We start from the raw sequence: 16,352 nt of genomic DNA on the forward strand, positions 1-16,352 counted from the left end.
ATCGCTGCGCTTCATTGCCACTGGGGTCATTAAAGCATTTTACCTTTCTTCTGGTAAAACAATACAAGAAGGAGCGTTTCGGTTTGCTCACTTTATCTATGGAGGCCTTCAGGAAATGGTCCAGAAGGTGACGGGCTTCTGTCAGGGAGCAGGAACTGATGACCACCGACATGTCCACTGAGTCCAACTCGTCCTGCAGGAAACACACAGGATTGTTAGTGTTAGACATTTCAGGTAACTACAGTAGGATTTGCTGGTACTTTGAACAGATTTTATACATCCATAATATTCCTAAGGTTCATGTATGTTGCATTCAATCATTTTTCCTTTCTTTCATTTTTAATGCAGGAAAAAATACTTTTATTTGACAATTTTTATTTGAATTTTTTTCTTGCCACGCACTAAAACAGGACTATACGTTTTTACATAAAATGAACAAATCTATGTTGAACATCGTATTTGCATTTGTTTCATTCCGAAACGGAAAAAATAGCGTGCACGCAATGTACGGACCGCCTACCTAAATGTGTATGTTGTGTACAGTCGGTTGTTTTTCAGAAAGGAGAAACTTTACGCTCCATAAAGCTCCCTTGGTGTTACACCATCACGTACTGTAGGCTGTGAGCATACACTAACCTTGGTCTCTTCAATCTGTACAATTGTGGCCTGGCAGTCAGACAGGCTGTCATTGATGTAGTCGATGTTGGCATTGAGCACCTCGATTTCTTCATTCATCTCCTGAACAACTCGTTCATCATCCTCCTCTCTAGGCCCCTCGCTCAGGAGCTTCTCTCGCTTACGCAACAGCGCCTCCTGCTGCATGGACAACTCCTCTCGTTTCTGATGAAGTTAAAGGAATCGGTGAGAGCGATACATAACGAGAAGAGCGATACGAAATAGGTTTCTGCATTCTAAATGACGTATGAACCATAAAAAAACCCAAAAGAGATTACTTTGTATTCAAAGTATTCAAGTTACGCATGCAGGTGATACCTTTATGAGGCGGTCCATGTCGGCTTCCATGTTGGCAATGGTCATCCTCTGCATCACTATATCCATGACCCTCCTCTCCAGAGCCTGCCATTTTTGCCGCGCCGTCTTTGAGAAGCTGCTGCTCACACCCTTCCTCTGTAACTTCTTCCTGCCACTGCAAGGCCCAGACCAAAATGGTTTATACAAGATGAATAATGCCGTTGTTGTAAATAATATACTATAGTATAGTTGTATAGTATAGTATTGTTTCGAATTTACAAAAAAAAAGAAAAAAAAAGCTGACACTGACTTGGCCAGCCGGGACAATCCACCTCCAGATCCCTCGCTCTCTCCCAGATAGCCATTCAGCTTGTTGTTCCACTGGCGGACGATGCTGGAGACAGAACGGCTAGACTCGAGTTCTGATGATGTGGTCGTCGAGGTGGTGGTGCTGGCTGAGAGCTCGGCTCCCGAGTCCAGGCTGGGTGGACGACGAGAGACACGGCCCGACACACGCTCCGACATGGGTTTAGCTAGTCGACGCAGAGCCGTCACCTCCTGAGTCTTCCTCCTGAGGACAATCTCCTGCTGCCGCTTCTGCGACTCAAGAGCACGGATCTGATACTGCAGAAATCCGTCAGAGAAATGTCAGAAAGTATGAACATTTTCACATCAACTTCACATCAATTTCTTAAATTCTCTAAGAATTTTCTTATATTTCTCTATGATGAATTCATGAATTGTGATAAAGCACATTAAAATTTCATATTAAATGTGATTGAGATTGGCATAACTCCCACACAGGCATGCTTTCTGCAGCGAAACAGAAAAGGCTGACGACGTGATGATGTAACGTAATGTAACCTCTTGCCGTCGCTGTTCCTTTTTGAGCTGGGCGATCTCTCTGTTCCTCTTGACGTCAATCATCCTCCTCCTCTGCTGCTCCTCTTTCATCTGCTTCATCAATGCCACCTACCGAAGAAGATCCAAGCAGCAAACTGAGAATTAATACTACAACAAAACAGCAAATTCGCTAGGGCTGCACAATCGTGTTGAAATGACTTTTTAATCATCGTGATTTTCTTTTAGCCATTCCATACAGTCAACACACTGCAATAACGTTCAGCTTAACTAAAAAGTGAATTAATCTGCAAATATTACAAACAAATCAGCCTAGAAATAATGTCAACTTGACTCTAATGAGGTTTCTGGAAATGGGTTCTGAGTGGAAAAATTTCAGGAATGAAAACCTTGCCGAAACCAACATACAGCCAAAATATCCTCGCACACATTTAAATAATACAAGCCTAATATTTGAATAGTTGTTTTATGTTCATAGAGTAAATCTGCAGTGAGCGGGTCTATTGAAATTTAAACGTGTGACACATAATGTAAAAGAAAATATATCTTATTCGCTATTATAGCGCATAGAAATTCCAAGCTACTGTTTAATCACACTAAATCAGAATCATGCTTTACCATATAGCACTCTCTATAACATGAATTTATAAATCTACACTAAAAAGGTCAGTCTGCTACAGGATCCTTTTATGGAAGCAGTGACTACGTTTACATGGACAGCAGTAATCTAATTACTGACCTTATTCTGTATAAGACAATATTCTGATTAAGGTGTTTACATGAGTTGCTTTTAGAATATTCCTTTCATGTTCAGGTTCTACATGTTATAGAACACAGATCACTTAACGGCACACGTCAATACGTTCCCACGCCACGCTGTCCGACGTTCCCGCCAGAATTTCACGTATCGACATACAGTTCGTCTTCGTTATGGAAACGTATACAGTTTTGGATGTTTCATTTTTCATTTTTACGAACGCTTCAAGTGCAGTTAATTATTTGTCGTGCTATACGTGCAAACAGACGACTGCTTGAAGCCGTGGGCTGCGTCCCAAATCGCGTACTTACCTACTGTATAGTAGCTGAAATACTACTAACTTCTACTATTAACTAAATACTAGCTAGTTATATCTACTGTACAGCAGGTAAGTATGCGGTTTGGGACGCAACCATGCGCGCTTGTTTGCAGTCAAACGGTTGAGCACTGCCGTGTGTGTACGTGTCCTGTCGCAAAATGCGGTGAAAACTCCCACACGACGTTAACAGTGTGATTAAGGTGTGTACATGTCTGTAATGCACTTCGTTAATGCGACTAAAACAGTAATACTTCACATGTCTTCATTCAATTCGTGTTTATTTCAAGTATGACTTTAATCGGATTAAGGTCATTAAGAAACTAGCATGTAAACAGCGATTATTGATCAGAGTATTGTCTTAACCGGGCTAATATCGGATTACTGTTGTCCATGAAAACGTACTGACTGTTTCATGCATGAACTTATGCACCAGATTGCTAATGACCGCTCTTTGCCTCTAGGTGGCAGCATTTCTCTATATTCTGCTTCGACTCCTACCTTGGCTTTCTTCATCTCAGCCACTTCAGCCTGCAGCTTCTTAAGCTCTCTCTCGTAGCGGCCCTGGTTCTTCAGCAGGCGAGCGTGCTCCTTTTGCGCCGCCTGCAGCTTCATCAGATCCCTGTTCATCTCCTTCAGACGCTTCTCGTACTCCGCCTTAATCCTGCTGGCCTTTTCCTCTGTGTAGTTCTCCATGCACACTGTTATAATCAAATACAGAGTGCGTGATTAGTAGGGCACACGGCTACTCTAATCATTGTTTTAAAAAAAAAAAAAAAAAAACTGAGTGTGTCAGAGACTCACTGAGGTTCTGCAGTACGCGGTCCCTCTCCAGCTGCGTATCACGGATCTTGTTCTGCAGCAGGATGAGCTTCTCTTCATATTGGAGTTTTAGTGTCAGTAGCCGCCGCTGACTGTTTTCCAGTTCATCTATTAGCTTCTGCTTGATCTCGATCTCACATGTCAGGTCGGCCAAGTCGGCTTGGAAGTTTGCTGAAATGAAAGAGTTACAGAATATAGTTACATTTGCGGGGAAAAAAAAAAAAAAAAAAAAAGTATCTGATCTACAAAGTAATCCTACAAACCTTTCTCATCAGAGTCAGAGTCTGAGTCCACCAGGCTCTCATCGCTGTCGAATTCGTCCTCCTCCCTGAGCTCCTCTTCCTCATCCTCCTCATCTTCATCACAGCCACTCTCCTCTTCAGGCAGAGGGTACATACCCTCCTGAATACAGGTGCAGAATTTATTCATGGTGATGATGTTACATACTGCTTCTTCCACATTACGAATCGTAAGAAAAGAGTTCTGACCTCTTCAGGCTCGTTATCAGAGTTGCCGTCTCCATTCTCTCTGCTCTCACAGCTCTGGCCGTTCTCCTGAGCCTGGAGCTTTGCTCTCTTCTTCAAGCCCTTCTCCGTTCCTGGACTGAAAAAGCACAGTATAAAGAAATCACGTGCAATACTACAGCTTATACCACAGCCCTGTTGAATTCTTACATCTGATCAGAAGGTGTTGATTTCTATAACAGCAGCTCTGAAATAGTGCCAACTGGAGATTCAAATCAAGTTTATATTAATGTTATCATTTTTCTGGCTTCTCGGTAACATGACAAGCTGTGTATTTTTGTTCTTATTAATCTCAAGAGGGAGAAAAAAGAGGAGCTTGTGAGAGTATCACCCTTTACAGCTGTTCTACTGTAACCGATAACAGAAACTAGCTTGTCTCTTGAATATTTCACAACGTTTAATGTAACTATAAATAGATAAAAATAAAACAAAACATGATTTGCCGTTCATTACTAGACTGGTGTGGTATAAGGGGTAGAAACATTTCAGGATGTTCTGTTATTAGAAATCAGTCCCTGCAGGATTTTGTGATTTCGCGATCGCAGAAATGAACGTAAACTCAAGAAAACTCTGCAATATTCGTAGGAGCTTGCAATTTTACCGCTGAATTGGGCCAAGACGCATCATGTGACGTCATCGCAACGTGCATCATGCCAAAGCCCCCAGCTATTCAAGTGAGCCAAGCACGAGGTCTCATTTACCAACAAACATCACTGTGAAAAACACTTCCATGCAATTGCAATTTCACCAATTCAAGTTTCCCACCGAAAAAATAAAAACACAAAAAACTCCACAAATTGCATCGCAAATTTTGAAAAAAGCCGCCACAAAAGCAAGCATTTGTGGCTGAAACAATCACACAAAAAAACAAAAACTACTGCGAAATCCTGTACAGACTGAGAAATAAATCAACTTTGAAGTGGTAATGGATCACACCACCTAGTCACTACTTATTTTCCTATAACATCATGTTCCAGAGTGTTCATTCCTTACGTAATATACAATAGAGGGTATGCACATGACATCACAGTAGCCGGTACTCGCCACGGTCACGCCACCGAGTGCCAAAAACACTGAGTGGCAGCATTAGTGTACAGCGTGAATTCCACAAAAACACAGAAAAAAAACGCATCTAAAATGGGAAAAAGCTGTGAGATCGACTGTGCTAACAGATTCAACAAGAACTCGGAGCGGTCTTTTTACAGAGTGCCAAAAAACCATTCAGTCCTTTTTAACTAAGTGGAGCAGTGTAAGCGTGAGTTCTTTTGGCACGTGGTGTTCATTTTGTACAATTCATTCTCTGACTGTGTTTCACCTTCACAAATATAGAACGTTAGTAACTGGAAGCAGTGTTAGCTGCAAACAAACTAGGACTAGCTAGATTACCAGCTTGGTTCACCATTATATAAGAAATGAAAAATATTTGTACATACAACCAGAATGTTTATTGGTGTTCATGTCACTTTAATTTCTCAGACAAATCCCGCCTTGAATTAGGACCAAGCGTCAAGGCTTTTGTATGCCTTCAGGCTTTGCTTATTGTATTCCCCCGGCGTCCAAATCAGGTACGTATAAATGTCAGGAAAACCGATTTCTGGCCACATGCCAATGTCCATGGACCACAGGTTCTTGGGCAAGTTGTAAGGGTCACTGTCGAGTCCAACTGCCTTTAATTTACGCTGATAATCATTAGTCATACTGGTGTTGTCACAGCTTCCCCTATTAAAACCAGCCATTTTACTGGATGTTTTGCCACTCAGTCCAGTCGAAGGGGCGTGTTCTGGGGGGAAAGTGACACCCTCAGTGCACACCCTCTATTATAACAACTATAGAACCATAGCTGTGCAAGTCATTCTGATGACCACAAATAAGAAACCCCTACCAAACACCAGTCGCATGGATTTAACATTCTCATACATGTACAAAATTCAGCTTTGTCATATTTGTCCAATAGTAGACAAGTAAACTTTGTATCATTCAAACTAACAATGTAGGATGTTTCTAATAATAATGATGCAATGATGTGTTTTTCTTAATAAGCTCTTTTATAGGAAAACACAATCATCATCCATAAAGCTTAATTAGAACGGTTTCATAACCCTAGTTCAGTCAACAAAATGGTGACTTGACTTTACACTGTACCAGAAGAACCAATAAGGACAGGAAAGATTAAATGCCATGGCTGCTGCCTCTGCACTTGATCAGTCCGAGTCATCCTTTCCCCGTCTCAGAATATCAGCAAGAACAGTGAGGATCAAAGAGCTCAGCTATTACCTGAAGCCTCTATCATTACAGTCAAATCAGACTCCTCCACTGCAGTGTGCGCTTTTACCCTTTGTTTGTTTTTAATAAACATGGTACAAATTTCAATGCATTTTAAAATAACAAAGAAAGGATGCATTAGCCCGACATGTCAGATGGGGGGGAAATGATATCAGACCAAATTAGTTTTTACTGCATGTGATTTTATCTGGTATGGTAGTTTAATCCAGATCCTTTCCTCTTGTCCTGCATTATATGGTTTGAAAAATGGGCTAAATTTGATTCCTACTTCAGAATTTTTAGGACAGAGTCCATCTAATAGTTCACAGGTATTCACAAGATAGTACAGTCTTGCTGTGAACATTTGTCGTGTCTAGTTACAGTCGTTAATTTACTATTAGACAATGGTCGACTTGTGGAGAAGTTTAGAGAAAGTGCATCGTAATAATCCTTTCCTTGTTGTTGGTGTCATCAAAAGCAACTGATCGGTTTATTGCTCGTGTTCCACATGAGTACTCACCTCTTGCGCCTCTGATTCCTCTCTTTCTTCTTCAGCCTTTCGATGTCCAGCTTGGCTCGCCGAAGCACGTCCGTCATCTCGGCCTCCATGGAAACGGATGGGGAGGAGCCCAGGGGGTGTCCAGGTGGAGGCGCATGAGAGGCAGGATAAGGAGAGCGGGAGGAGAGACGAGACACGCTGCGTCTCAAAGACTCGTTCATCGCCTCGCTCTCCAACAACTTAGACCTGAGGAAGACCATACGACATTTACATCCTGATCGAGACGTTTCGGACAGAATTATTTGTATTAATATAATGATCGTTATTTACGTAAGAAAACTAGGATGCTATCTCACCGGAGTTCTTCAATCTCTCTGATGTAGCTTTGGATCAGATTCCCAATCTCCTCATTAGTTTCCCCTAATGAGAAACACAAAAATTATTCATTGATGATTTAATAAAGTGTTATGTTTATGGAAATGTGTGACGACTTGTGGAGTTGTATGGTGTACCTGTCTTGGTGAGCAGCAGGTTAATCTCATTGGTCAGGAGTTGAGTGACTCGGGTGTTGAGATGGTCGATGGTCTCCTGCATGGCCTTCACGCGCATGCGCAGGTTGTCGTTTTCCCTCTGTAGCATGGCGTTCTCCTGGAACAGGTCGCTGAAGCCTTCCGAGCCATCCTCCCCGGCCACACGCTTCCCCTGTCGAGGGGTAGAGGAGAACAGACAGGAAGGAAGGGATTGCTGATTAATGATACAGAGAGAACTGCACTGAAGTCTCTTCATTGATTACAATCAGCCAATCTTTTTTAATGAGTTAGTGCTGCCTCTAACAGAGCTCCTGTCTCGCAACACTACTGACGCTCACCACTAACACCACTAAGACGTCCAGGCTTACTGGACATCGGTTACTGCGATGCCTCATTGACCTGTCAGCAAAGTGAGATCCTATAAACCCACATCCTGCTAATCACGTTTATCAAGCTCTGCCACAAACCCCATGATCGTTCACCTCGTGTCCCTACGCCTTTTCCAGACTTGCCGCTTGTAACATACAAACCTATTCAGCCACTGAAAAAGCAAGTATCACCACAGACAATAATCTTTCTTTAAGATTTATGAAAGGAGAATCGACATCAGTGCTTTGAGGTAAAGCTGTTCCTTTAAGTTTTTTTTTTTTTTTTTACCACAAAACTGGTCTTATTAACCTCAAGACAGAGGCTGGTGAGGGAACAACTGTTTAGCTGTTAAAATGGAAGTATCACAAACTGACTTGGTTATAATAATAACGATAAGAATTATAAATGGATAAAATTCTGATGTTATTCTTTGTTAAATAAAACAATGTAATCATTGCCAAGTTGATGTATAAGAAAAATTTTTAAAAAACACCTTATTTGTTAGCTGTGCAATTAGACGGAAATAAATTGGATAGTGGATATTAAAAGTCTACACACCCCTGTTAAAATAGTAGGTTTTTGTGTTGTTAAAAAAAAAAAAAGAAAAGAAGAAAAAAGAAACTAAGTTAAATCATGTCAGAACGTTTTTCTCTTATTGTGAAATTGCAATTTCTCCACAAGGTGTCGCTATGTAGTTCTTGGTCCCTTAGCAGCTGCAGCTATATTCTTATTCCTTTTGCTCATTTTCATGAAGCATGCCAATAATTGCAGAGTTGGATCTATACTTCATATCTACTGGGGCTCAATCGAAATCATTAATTTACTGATGTATCCTTCATCATAACCTTCCTCACCGCTTTATACTCCATGAGCTCCATCTGCAGACGGGCGATCTCGGCCCGCAGTGCGCTGATTTGCTGACTGGTCTTGTCCTGGTTCACCACCACTTTGTTTTTGATGTTGCGTGCCCTGTTAGCATACTTCAGTGTGTTTAGTGTCTCCATGAAGTCCCGGTCCGAGGGGCTGACACAGGCGATCATTACGGTCTGACTATGGGCACAAGGCGGGAGAGAGGGAGAAAAATCACGTTTACACACACACACACACACACACACACAAACTTTCCAGTTTAGGCCATGGCCCGTTTTGGGTTTAAATACAAAAATAGATACAGATATTTGGAGCACATTCAAACACACACACACAGTTTTGCATGCTTGTTGTAGATGTTTGAAGGGAGGATCTGTGTTTACAGATGCTCATCTATAATTCACAAATCCTCCTCACATCTCAGCTCATAAAAGTCTGTGTGTGTGATCAGTCTGCTCATAGTGTGGGCTAAATATCACCACCATGGAGTCATGTACTTTCTCACACACACACACACACACACACACACACACACACACACACACACACACACACACACACACACACACACAGCTACATGCATGCATTAACCTTCAAATGAGTAGGAGAGACTAACAATGCCTTCACTGTACATGTGCAAGCACACTGCGTCACAAATGAAATCTTGGAAAATTTGTATTTGAGTTCACTGCCATTTTTACAGAACATCTGAGGACATGCTTAATTGTATACGTTGTACCTGGAAGTATATGTGCAAGCGTGAATGCTTGTGTATTACTCTAAGTGTTACCTGTTCCCTCCAAGCGAATCCTGGAGTAAGCGAGTGAGTTTGGAGTCTCTGTAAGGCACATGCCCAGCCTTCTTACTCTGATCTCCAAGCGCACTGATCACATTACCCAGAGCCAACTGCAACACACATACACAATTCATCACACACCTTGTCACACTCCCTGTACATTGTTACATAAGTAAGATTAAACTCTTTTAAAGGGGCTCCATTTACCACTCATTAATTGAGTTCCAGAAACAATAATATCAGGCTCTGATTCAAACCAAATAAGAACCTGCTCATCTTAAAGTGCTTTCTCACAATGCAATTACCTCCAACATGCCTGCCCTTGTCCGACAGCAGAGCTAGCATAATGATCTGGATGCAAGCCAAAGCATTGTCACATCACTACGAATAGAAAGTGCTGACTGCACCAGAAAGCTGCTTAGCGATTATTAATTCCAAATAAACAAAGCTAAATTCCCTGACGATGCAAGGGTTCTACACAAGACACGAATCGATGAAGCTAGTTTAAAAAGCTCGGACAGATATTTCTTCTAAACGAAGCGCGTACCAGGCCGCAGTTGATGGAAATGCCCTCTCGTGCCCTCTCGCCCGTAGCTCCTGTGCGTTTGAGCCGCTCGGATCCCGCCAGATCTACAAAGTGAAACTTGGCCGTGAGGGTTTCATACTCAGCCTGGGACATCGAGTCGTCAGCTACACCGTTCACTTCAGCACTCACAGACCCGTTCGCCTAGAAGTGCAGAAAAATATACAACACTGATGCCTAAAGCATGACATAAAATCTTCATCTGTTCAGTTGTATTGTTTTTAGTAAATGCAGAAATAGCATTTTGAGATGAGAGTCCCATTAGAATCCACGACTAGGTGTGCATTAAACAATTTTAACGCAAGACGGGAAGCAGAAGGTGGTTGCCTCCGCAAAGTGCATTAAAATCGTGTAATGTACACCTAGTCGTGGATTATCCTGCTCAGTCGCTTGCAAGCACTGACAAGTTAAAGCTGTCATTGATGTTTGTCAAAATTTGACTAAAAGGCTATTAATAACGGTTCATTTTCATTAGTTACATAATAGAATTCTGCCCACTCTAAAGCATACACAGAAATAAATCTGTCAAGATTACACATACAGTGTCCTCCACGAATATTTGTACTCTTGGTAAATATGAGCAAAGAAGGCTGTGAAAAATGTCTTTATTGTTTAACCTTTTCTTCAAAAAAAATTCACAAGAATACTCTACTCTCATGGATATCAAACAATTTCAAACAAAACAAAGGTTTATACAAAAAAATATCTTTGTTAAATATAGTTGTGCAACTTTTAATCAATACTTTGTGCTAGCTCCCTTTGTCAAGATAACAGCTCCGAATCTTCTCCTATAATGCCTGATGAGGTTGGAGAATACATGGCGAGGGATCGGAGACCGTTCCTCCATACAGAATCTCTCCACATCCTTCACATTTCGAGGTCCATGCTGGTGGACTCTCCTCTTCAGTTCACTCCACAGGTTTTCTATGGGTTCAAGTCAGAGGACTGGGATGGTCATGGCAGGACCTTAATTTTGTGGTCAGTAAAGCATTTTTGTGTTGATTTTGATGTATGTTTTGGATCCATGGCCCATTTTAAGATTTCTGACAGAAGCAGTCAGGTTTTCATTTAATATCTGTTGATATTTGATAGAGGCCATGATGCCATGTATCCTAACAAAATGTCCAGGTCCTCTGGCAGAAAATCAGACCCAAAACATTAAAGAGACTCCATCATATTTAAGCGTGGGCATGAGGTACTTTTCCATATGGCTGTCTCTCTGTGTGCGCCAAAACCACCTCTGGTGTTCATTACCAAAAACTCTATTTTGGTTTCATCTGACCATAGAACCCGATCCCATTTGATGTTCCAGTAGTGTCTGGCAGACTGAAGTCACTTGAGCAAAAGGAATAAGGGAATATAGCTGCAGCTGCTAAGGGGCCAAGAACTACATAGCGACACCTTGTGGAGAAATGACACTAATGTTTTGTCCACAACTTGTGGTGATGTAGGTGACTTCGGATTGTAGTTCTGGAGACTTTCTGACCCCAAGACGCAACTAACTTCTGCAATTCTCCAGCTGTTATCCTTAGAGACTTTTTGGCCACTCGAACCATTCTCTTCATTTCCCTGATGGTAAAAATGGGCATTCTCAATGCTTGTGCTATTTTCTTATAACCACTTCCCATTTTGTGAAGATCAACAGCCTTTTGCTGCACATCACAGCTTTATTCCTTGGTCTTACCCATTGTTGTGAATGACTAAGGGAATTTGGTCTGTGTGTTATCTCATATTTATACCCCTATGAAACAGGAAGTCATGGTTAAACAATTTCCTGTTCCTAGTCACCCAGGTGTACTTAAAAAAAAAAAAAATAAATAAAATAAAAAATTGGGAATGTATTTCTTTATATATATATATATATATATATATATATATATATATATATATATATATATATTCTCATATGAATTCACAGGGGTGTTAATAATTGTTGCACACCTATATTTAACAAAGATTATTTTTCATAAACCTGTGTTGTATTTGCAGTTGCTTGATATCCGTGAAAGCTGAGGATTTCTCAGAATTTTTTTTAACAAAAGATCAAAAGATTAAACAATAAAGACAACTGTGCACAGCCTTCTTTGCTCATATTTACCAAGGGTGCCAATATTAGTGGAGGGCACGGTAAGATCACATTTATTCGAATGAAACTATAATAAATAGTTCAAGAGAGAGAGAGAGAGATTGTGTGTGTGTGTGTGTGTGTGTGTGTGTGTGTGTGTGTGTGAGAATTACCTGCGTCTGTGCCGCGTCTCTACTAATAATGAAGCTGTGAGTTTAACTACTGTATGCAGCTGTAACTGTATGTTACTATGGTTACAGTCATTTATAGCTGCGAATTAATTTAGAACGGTGATTAAACTGACTTGAACTACCCGTGAAGTCAACGGTTTGAACGCACATCTTCCAGCCAATCGGAATCTGGTATCAGACAGACCATGGTTTAATAATTATTATACCACATAGTGATTACATTTCTGAATCTGATTGGCCAGTAGGTGTTAATTCATTTTTAGAACAGCAGGTCTGATAGTAGTTCCAGCTTTATATTAATGCACTTGTCCAAATGTATTATTGTTTCTATGGTACTTCCAAAGGCACTTTCTAATCGTTGGATATAAAAGTTTAATGTGTCAGTCTTTAATTAATAGAAAATTATAACCATTGGCAAACTGCTGTGATATAAGAAGAATAAAAAACTTCAAGACATGCTATTATTGGAAAAGAATCAACTTAGTAACAGTAACTCCACCACACCATTAATTCTTTTCCAATAACAGCATGCCCCTTTTGTGGTTTATTCCTAATGTAATTAATAAACTGGTTCGTACCAGCTGGGTCTGAGGACACACTCTCATCTGGCACAGGTGGATGGTGAAGATGGCGTGAGAACGGGAGCTCTGGGCGTTCATCTGAGTGCTGGCTGTGGTGCGGGACAGAGCGCCGAGCTTCAGACACTGGAGGAGCTGAGAGGACATCACACACAACAAAATACTGTTGATCGGATGTCAGTTGAACTTTCCTGAAGCATGTTTCCACCACAGCAACCGTTTCATGAATCCAGGTACATTTTTTTTTCCGGAAACTCAAGCTTTAGGAACATTTCAACTGGAGAAATCAGAGCAGTTTAATACTTCTCTGTAGATGAGGAACTAATGAAGATGCCGTACTGAACAGTGTTGAGTGATCAAACACAGGCTTCACAGAATAACTATTTATCCTTCAAGCAACTGCCTAAGTGTGTATTACTGCTCTTATTTTACATAACAGTCCCAGTTTCTGCATTGTGTTGGAAAAGCAAACAGTGATCATGTGGATCTTGTTAGGGGAAATACCTAACCCTTTTAGATCCTGAGAAGGTTCTGGAACCTTGCTGGAAACATGGCTTTACATACTGTATATATTACTCATTGCTGCTCATTAATATGAGTTTTTCTCAGTTGTAAGGCATTCATTAATTCACTTTTTTAACTTGACGATTCTTTGCTTCAAATGCTCCAACGCACATTTTTCAGACACACCTAAAGAAAAACATTCTGACTAGTTTTCATGTGAGCATGCACTCTCTCTTTCACACTCGTACAGTGTACACAGAAAAGGTTATCAGACCTCTTCCTCGGAGCTGACCAGGCGTGAGGTCACTCCCGAAGTGTAGATGCCTCCGCTGGAGTCCTCGTGGATCTTTATGTTCGACTTCCTGCCAGGGTCGCGGACGCTGTCAAACAAGTCCAGGATCTCCTCGTTATAGAGCTGCAAGGTGAGCACATGCACTGTGACCCAAAAGTGACCAAAAGATCAACATTCATATGGTCAGAGAGGTCGTCGGATAGCGTTAGAGACCAAACAGTCAGCTAAACTGATCATGATAAATACTGAGCGCACTGACCTCAGCTGCATAAACACAACTGTTTCAGAGAGATAATAGGTTTGAATCCTGTGAGTGATAAAGAAAAAGATCAAAGAAGAAAGGGTGATTGGAGTACTAGGACACATAAAGAGGCAAAGATAGGGAGTCTGAGAGAGAGAGAGAGAGAGAGAGAGAGAGCGAGAGAGAGAAAGAGAGAGTGAGAGACTGAGAGTGAGAGACTGAGAGTGAGAGAGACAGAGAGAGAGAGAGAGAGAGAGACGGAGAGTGAGAGAGAGTGAGAGAGAGAGTGAGAGAGAGAGACAGGGAGAGAGAGAGACAGAGAGAGTGAGAGAGAGAGAGTGAGAGAGAGTGAGAGAGACAGAGAGAGAGTGAGAGAGAGAGAGAGAGAGAGACTGAGAGAGAGAGAGAGAGAGAGAGACTGAGAGAGAGAGAGAGACCGAGAGAGAGAGTGAGAGAGACAGACCGAGAGAGAGACCGAGAGACCGAGAGAGAGACTGAGAGAGAGAGTGAGAGAGAGAGTGAGAGAGAGACAGAGAGAGAGACTGAGAGAGAGAGTGAGAGAGAGAGTGAGAGAGAGAGACAGAGAGAGAGAGAGAGAGACCGAGAGAGAGACCGAGAGAGAGAGTGAGAGAGAGAGAGAAAGAGAGAGACAGACTGAAAGAGAGACTGAGATATAGAGAGTGAGAGTGACAGAGAGAGAGAGAGAGACAGACTGAAAGAGAGACTGAGAGATAGAGAGTGAGAGTGACAGAGAGAGGGAGGGAGAGAGAGAGAGAGAGAGAGAGAGAGAGAGACCGAGAGAGAGAGAGAGAGAGAGTGGAAAAAAAACCCATAAGAGTTACACGGAGGGCTCCTCTAATAGCATAAGGGGCCATAAAAGCAGTCCATTAAGCCCGGCTCTAGGGGCAGCCCCATTCATTTACAGCAACGAGATGCTTTTGAAAAATTCCCTGAATAATTTGCTGAGACAGACAGCCGGGGAGAGGAGCGACTCCAAACACACAGCCGTCTGCGCCAGATCAAACTCAGCTGCAAGTTTAAAACACAAGAATGCATGTTTAAACTGATTACCCAGACATCATTGCGTGTGTGTGTGTGTGTTTGTGTGTGTTTGTGTGTGTCTGCGTCTGTGCTCTGTCCGGTCGATGATAGACCTCCCTGGGCTTTTCACTTCGACTGTCATCGGGTTTTCTATCTCTCTCTCTGTCCTTTTCAATTATTCTCTCACCTTGTCTGGCTCCTTTTCAACACACTCCTTCCTCCATACATGATGGGATTTCCCTCTGTGCTGAGTAAATCTCTGGGGAAGCCTGACCTTTTTTTTTTCTTCCTGCCCCCCCCCAAGTAAAATTTTGCGTCCAAATGAAGCTTTCATTTTGTTATACACCCGTACCTAATGACATCAACTCATAATCATGACCCAGTCGAACTGCTCAAGTGTCCAGTGTTCCCACTTTTCACAGGCCGACTGAATAAATAGCGTTCCCTATGCAGGAAAGCACTGGGCATTTTCTGTACCGACTGGATGTCATACCTCGAGAAACTGGGCGCTGACTTTAAACTCAGGCGGGTGTGCGCCGCTGTCCTGAGCTTCCTTTCGTCGTCTCTGAATGCCCTGGAAGAGCTGACGCACGGCACGTGGGATGATCCCCTGTTCGTCCTCGCTCACGGTCACATCGAAGCCCGTGCCCATGGTGTACGTCTTCCCCGAACCCGTCTGCCGCCATGGAAACATCAATGAACAAAAAAGTATTACTCACACAAATGTTATAAACAGAATAAGAAACAGCACGTACTATGGATTTATTTTTCAACGACTTATGTTACAGCTGTTGTTCCCAAAGAGAGGAATCTTAGAATGACTTATCTCTGCCATCAACAACACAACGTTATTTTTCCATAACAGCATGCACTGTCACATTTTATTCCATAGTTTACACTGAGTGACGGGGTCCAGATACAAACAGTGGCAGTGAGTCACATATATAACCTTTTACTTTCACACGATACAAGCAATGACTGAGAAAACCACCTTTTTAGTGGATTACCAGCCCGACTCTCTAACATGCTATCCGTTTTTTCCCCCATTTCCCCAGGTGTGCTCCATGACTGGACAAACCAGAATATAAATTTCCTGTTTTTTTCCAGGATACGCGCAGATTTTTATTCTTCTGGACTGAGAAAGAGAACAAACAGAAGTGGGGTAATTTATCCTGACTGCTTTCCAGTGGAGGCTGTAGCAGTGAAGTGGAGTGTGTGATGAATTAGCCCGAGAGGCCGGGAGTCTACATACAACAGCACTCAGCATAGCTGTCGCATC

At 42.0% G+C, this 16,352-nt stretch overlaps 1 protein-coding gene across 2 annotated transcripts in view; it reads right to left on the minus strand.

The window, feature by feature from the left end:
- Positions 1-16,352, minus strand: part of kif21b (kinesin family member 21B) — a 67,079-nt gene that overhangs the window by 27,557 nt on the left and 23,170 nt on the right. For both annotated transcript variants that reach the window (XM_017450135.3, XM_017450133.3), the window contains exons 3-20: positions 15,567-15,749; positions 13,774-13,914; positions 12,996-13,130; positions 10,126-10,305; positions 9,573-9,688; positions 8,767-8,962; positions 7,526-7,715; positions 7,370-7,433; positions 7,035-7,259; positions 4,217-4,331; positions 3,992-4,130; positions 3,711-3,899; positions 3,408-3,607; positions 1,837-1,944; positions 1,283-1,596; positions 994-1,147; positions 637-840; positions 92-193 (exon numbers count right to left, since the gene is read on the minus strand). In XM_017450135.3, the coding sequence (XP_017305624.1) occupies positions 92-193; positions 637-840; positions 994-1,147; positions 1,283-1,596; positions 1,837-1,944; positions 3,408-3,607; positions 3,711-3,899; positions 3,992-4,130; positions 4,217-4,331; positions 7,035-7,259; positions 7,370-7,433; positions 7,526-7,715; positions 8,767-8,962; positions 9,573-9,688; positions 10,126-10,305; positions 12,996-13,130; positions 13,774-13,914; positions 15,567-15,749 (2,955 nt within the window). The remainder of the gene's footprint in view (positions 1-91; positions 194-636; positions 841-993; positions 1,148-1,282; positions 1,597-1,836; positions 1,945-3,407; positions 3,608-3,710; positions 3,900-3,991; positions 4,131-4,216; positions 4,332-7,034; positions 7,260-7,369; positions 7,434-7,525; positions 7,716-8,766; positions 8,963-9,572; positions 9,689-10,125; positions 10,306-12,995; positions 13,131-13,773; positions 13,915-15,566; positions 15,750-16,352) is intronic.

This window comes from Ictalurus punctatus, chromosome 21, assembly GCF_001660625.3.
Source record: "Ictalurus punctatus breed USDA103 chromosome 21, Coco_2.0, whole genome shotgun sequence".
Classification (NCBI taxonomy): domain Eukaryota; kingdom Metazoa; phylum Chordata; class Actinopteri; order Siluriformes; family Ictaluridae; genus Ictalurus; species Ictalurus punctatus.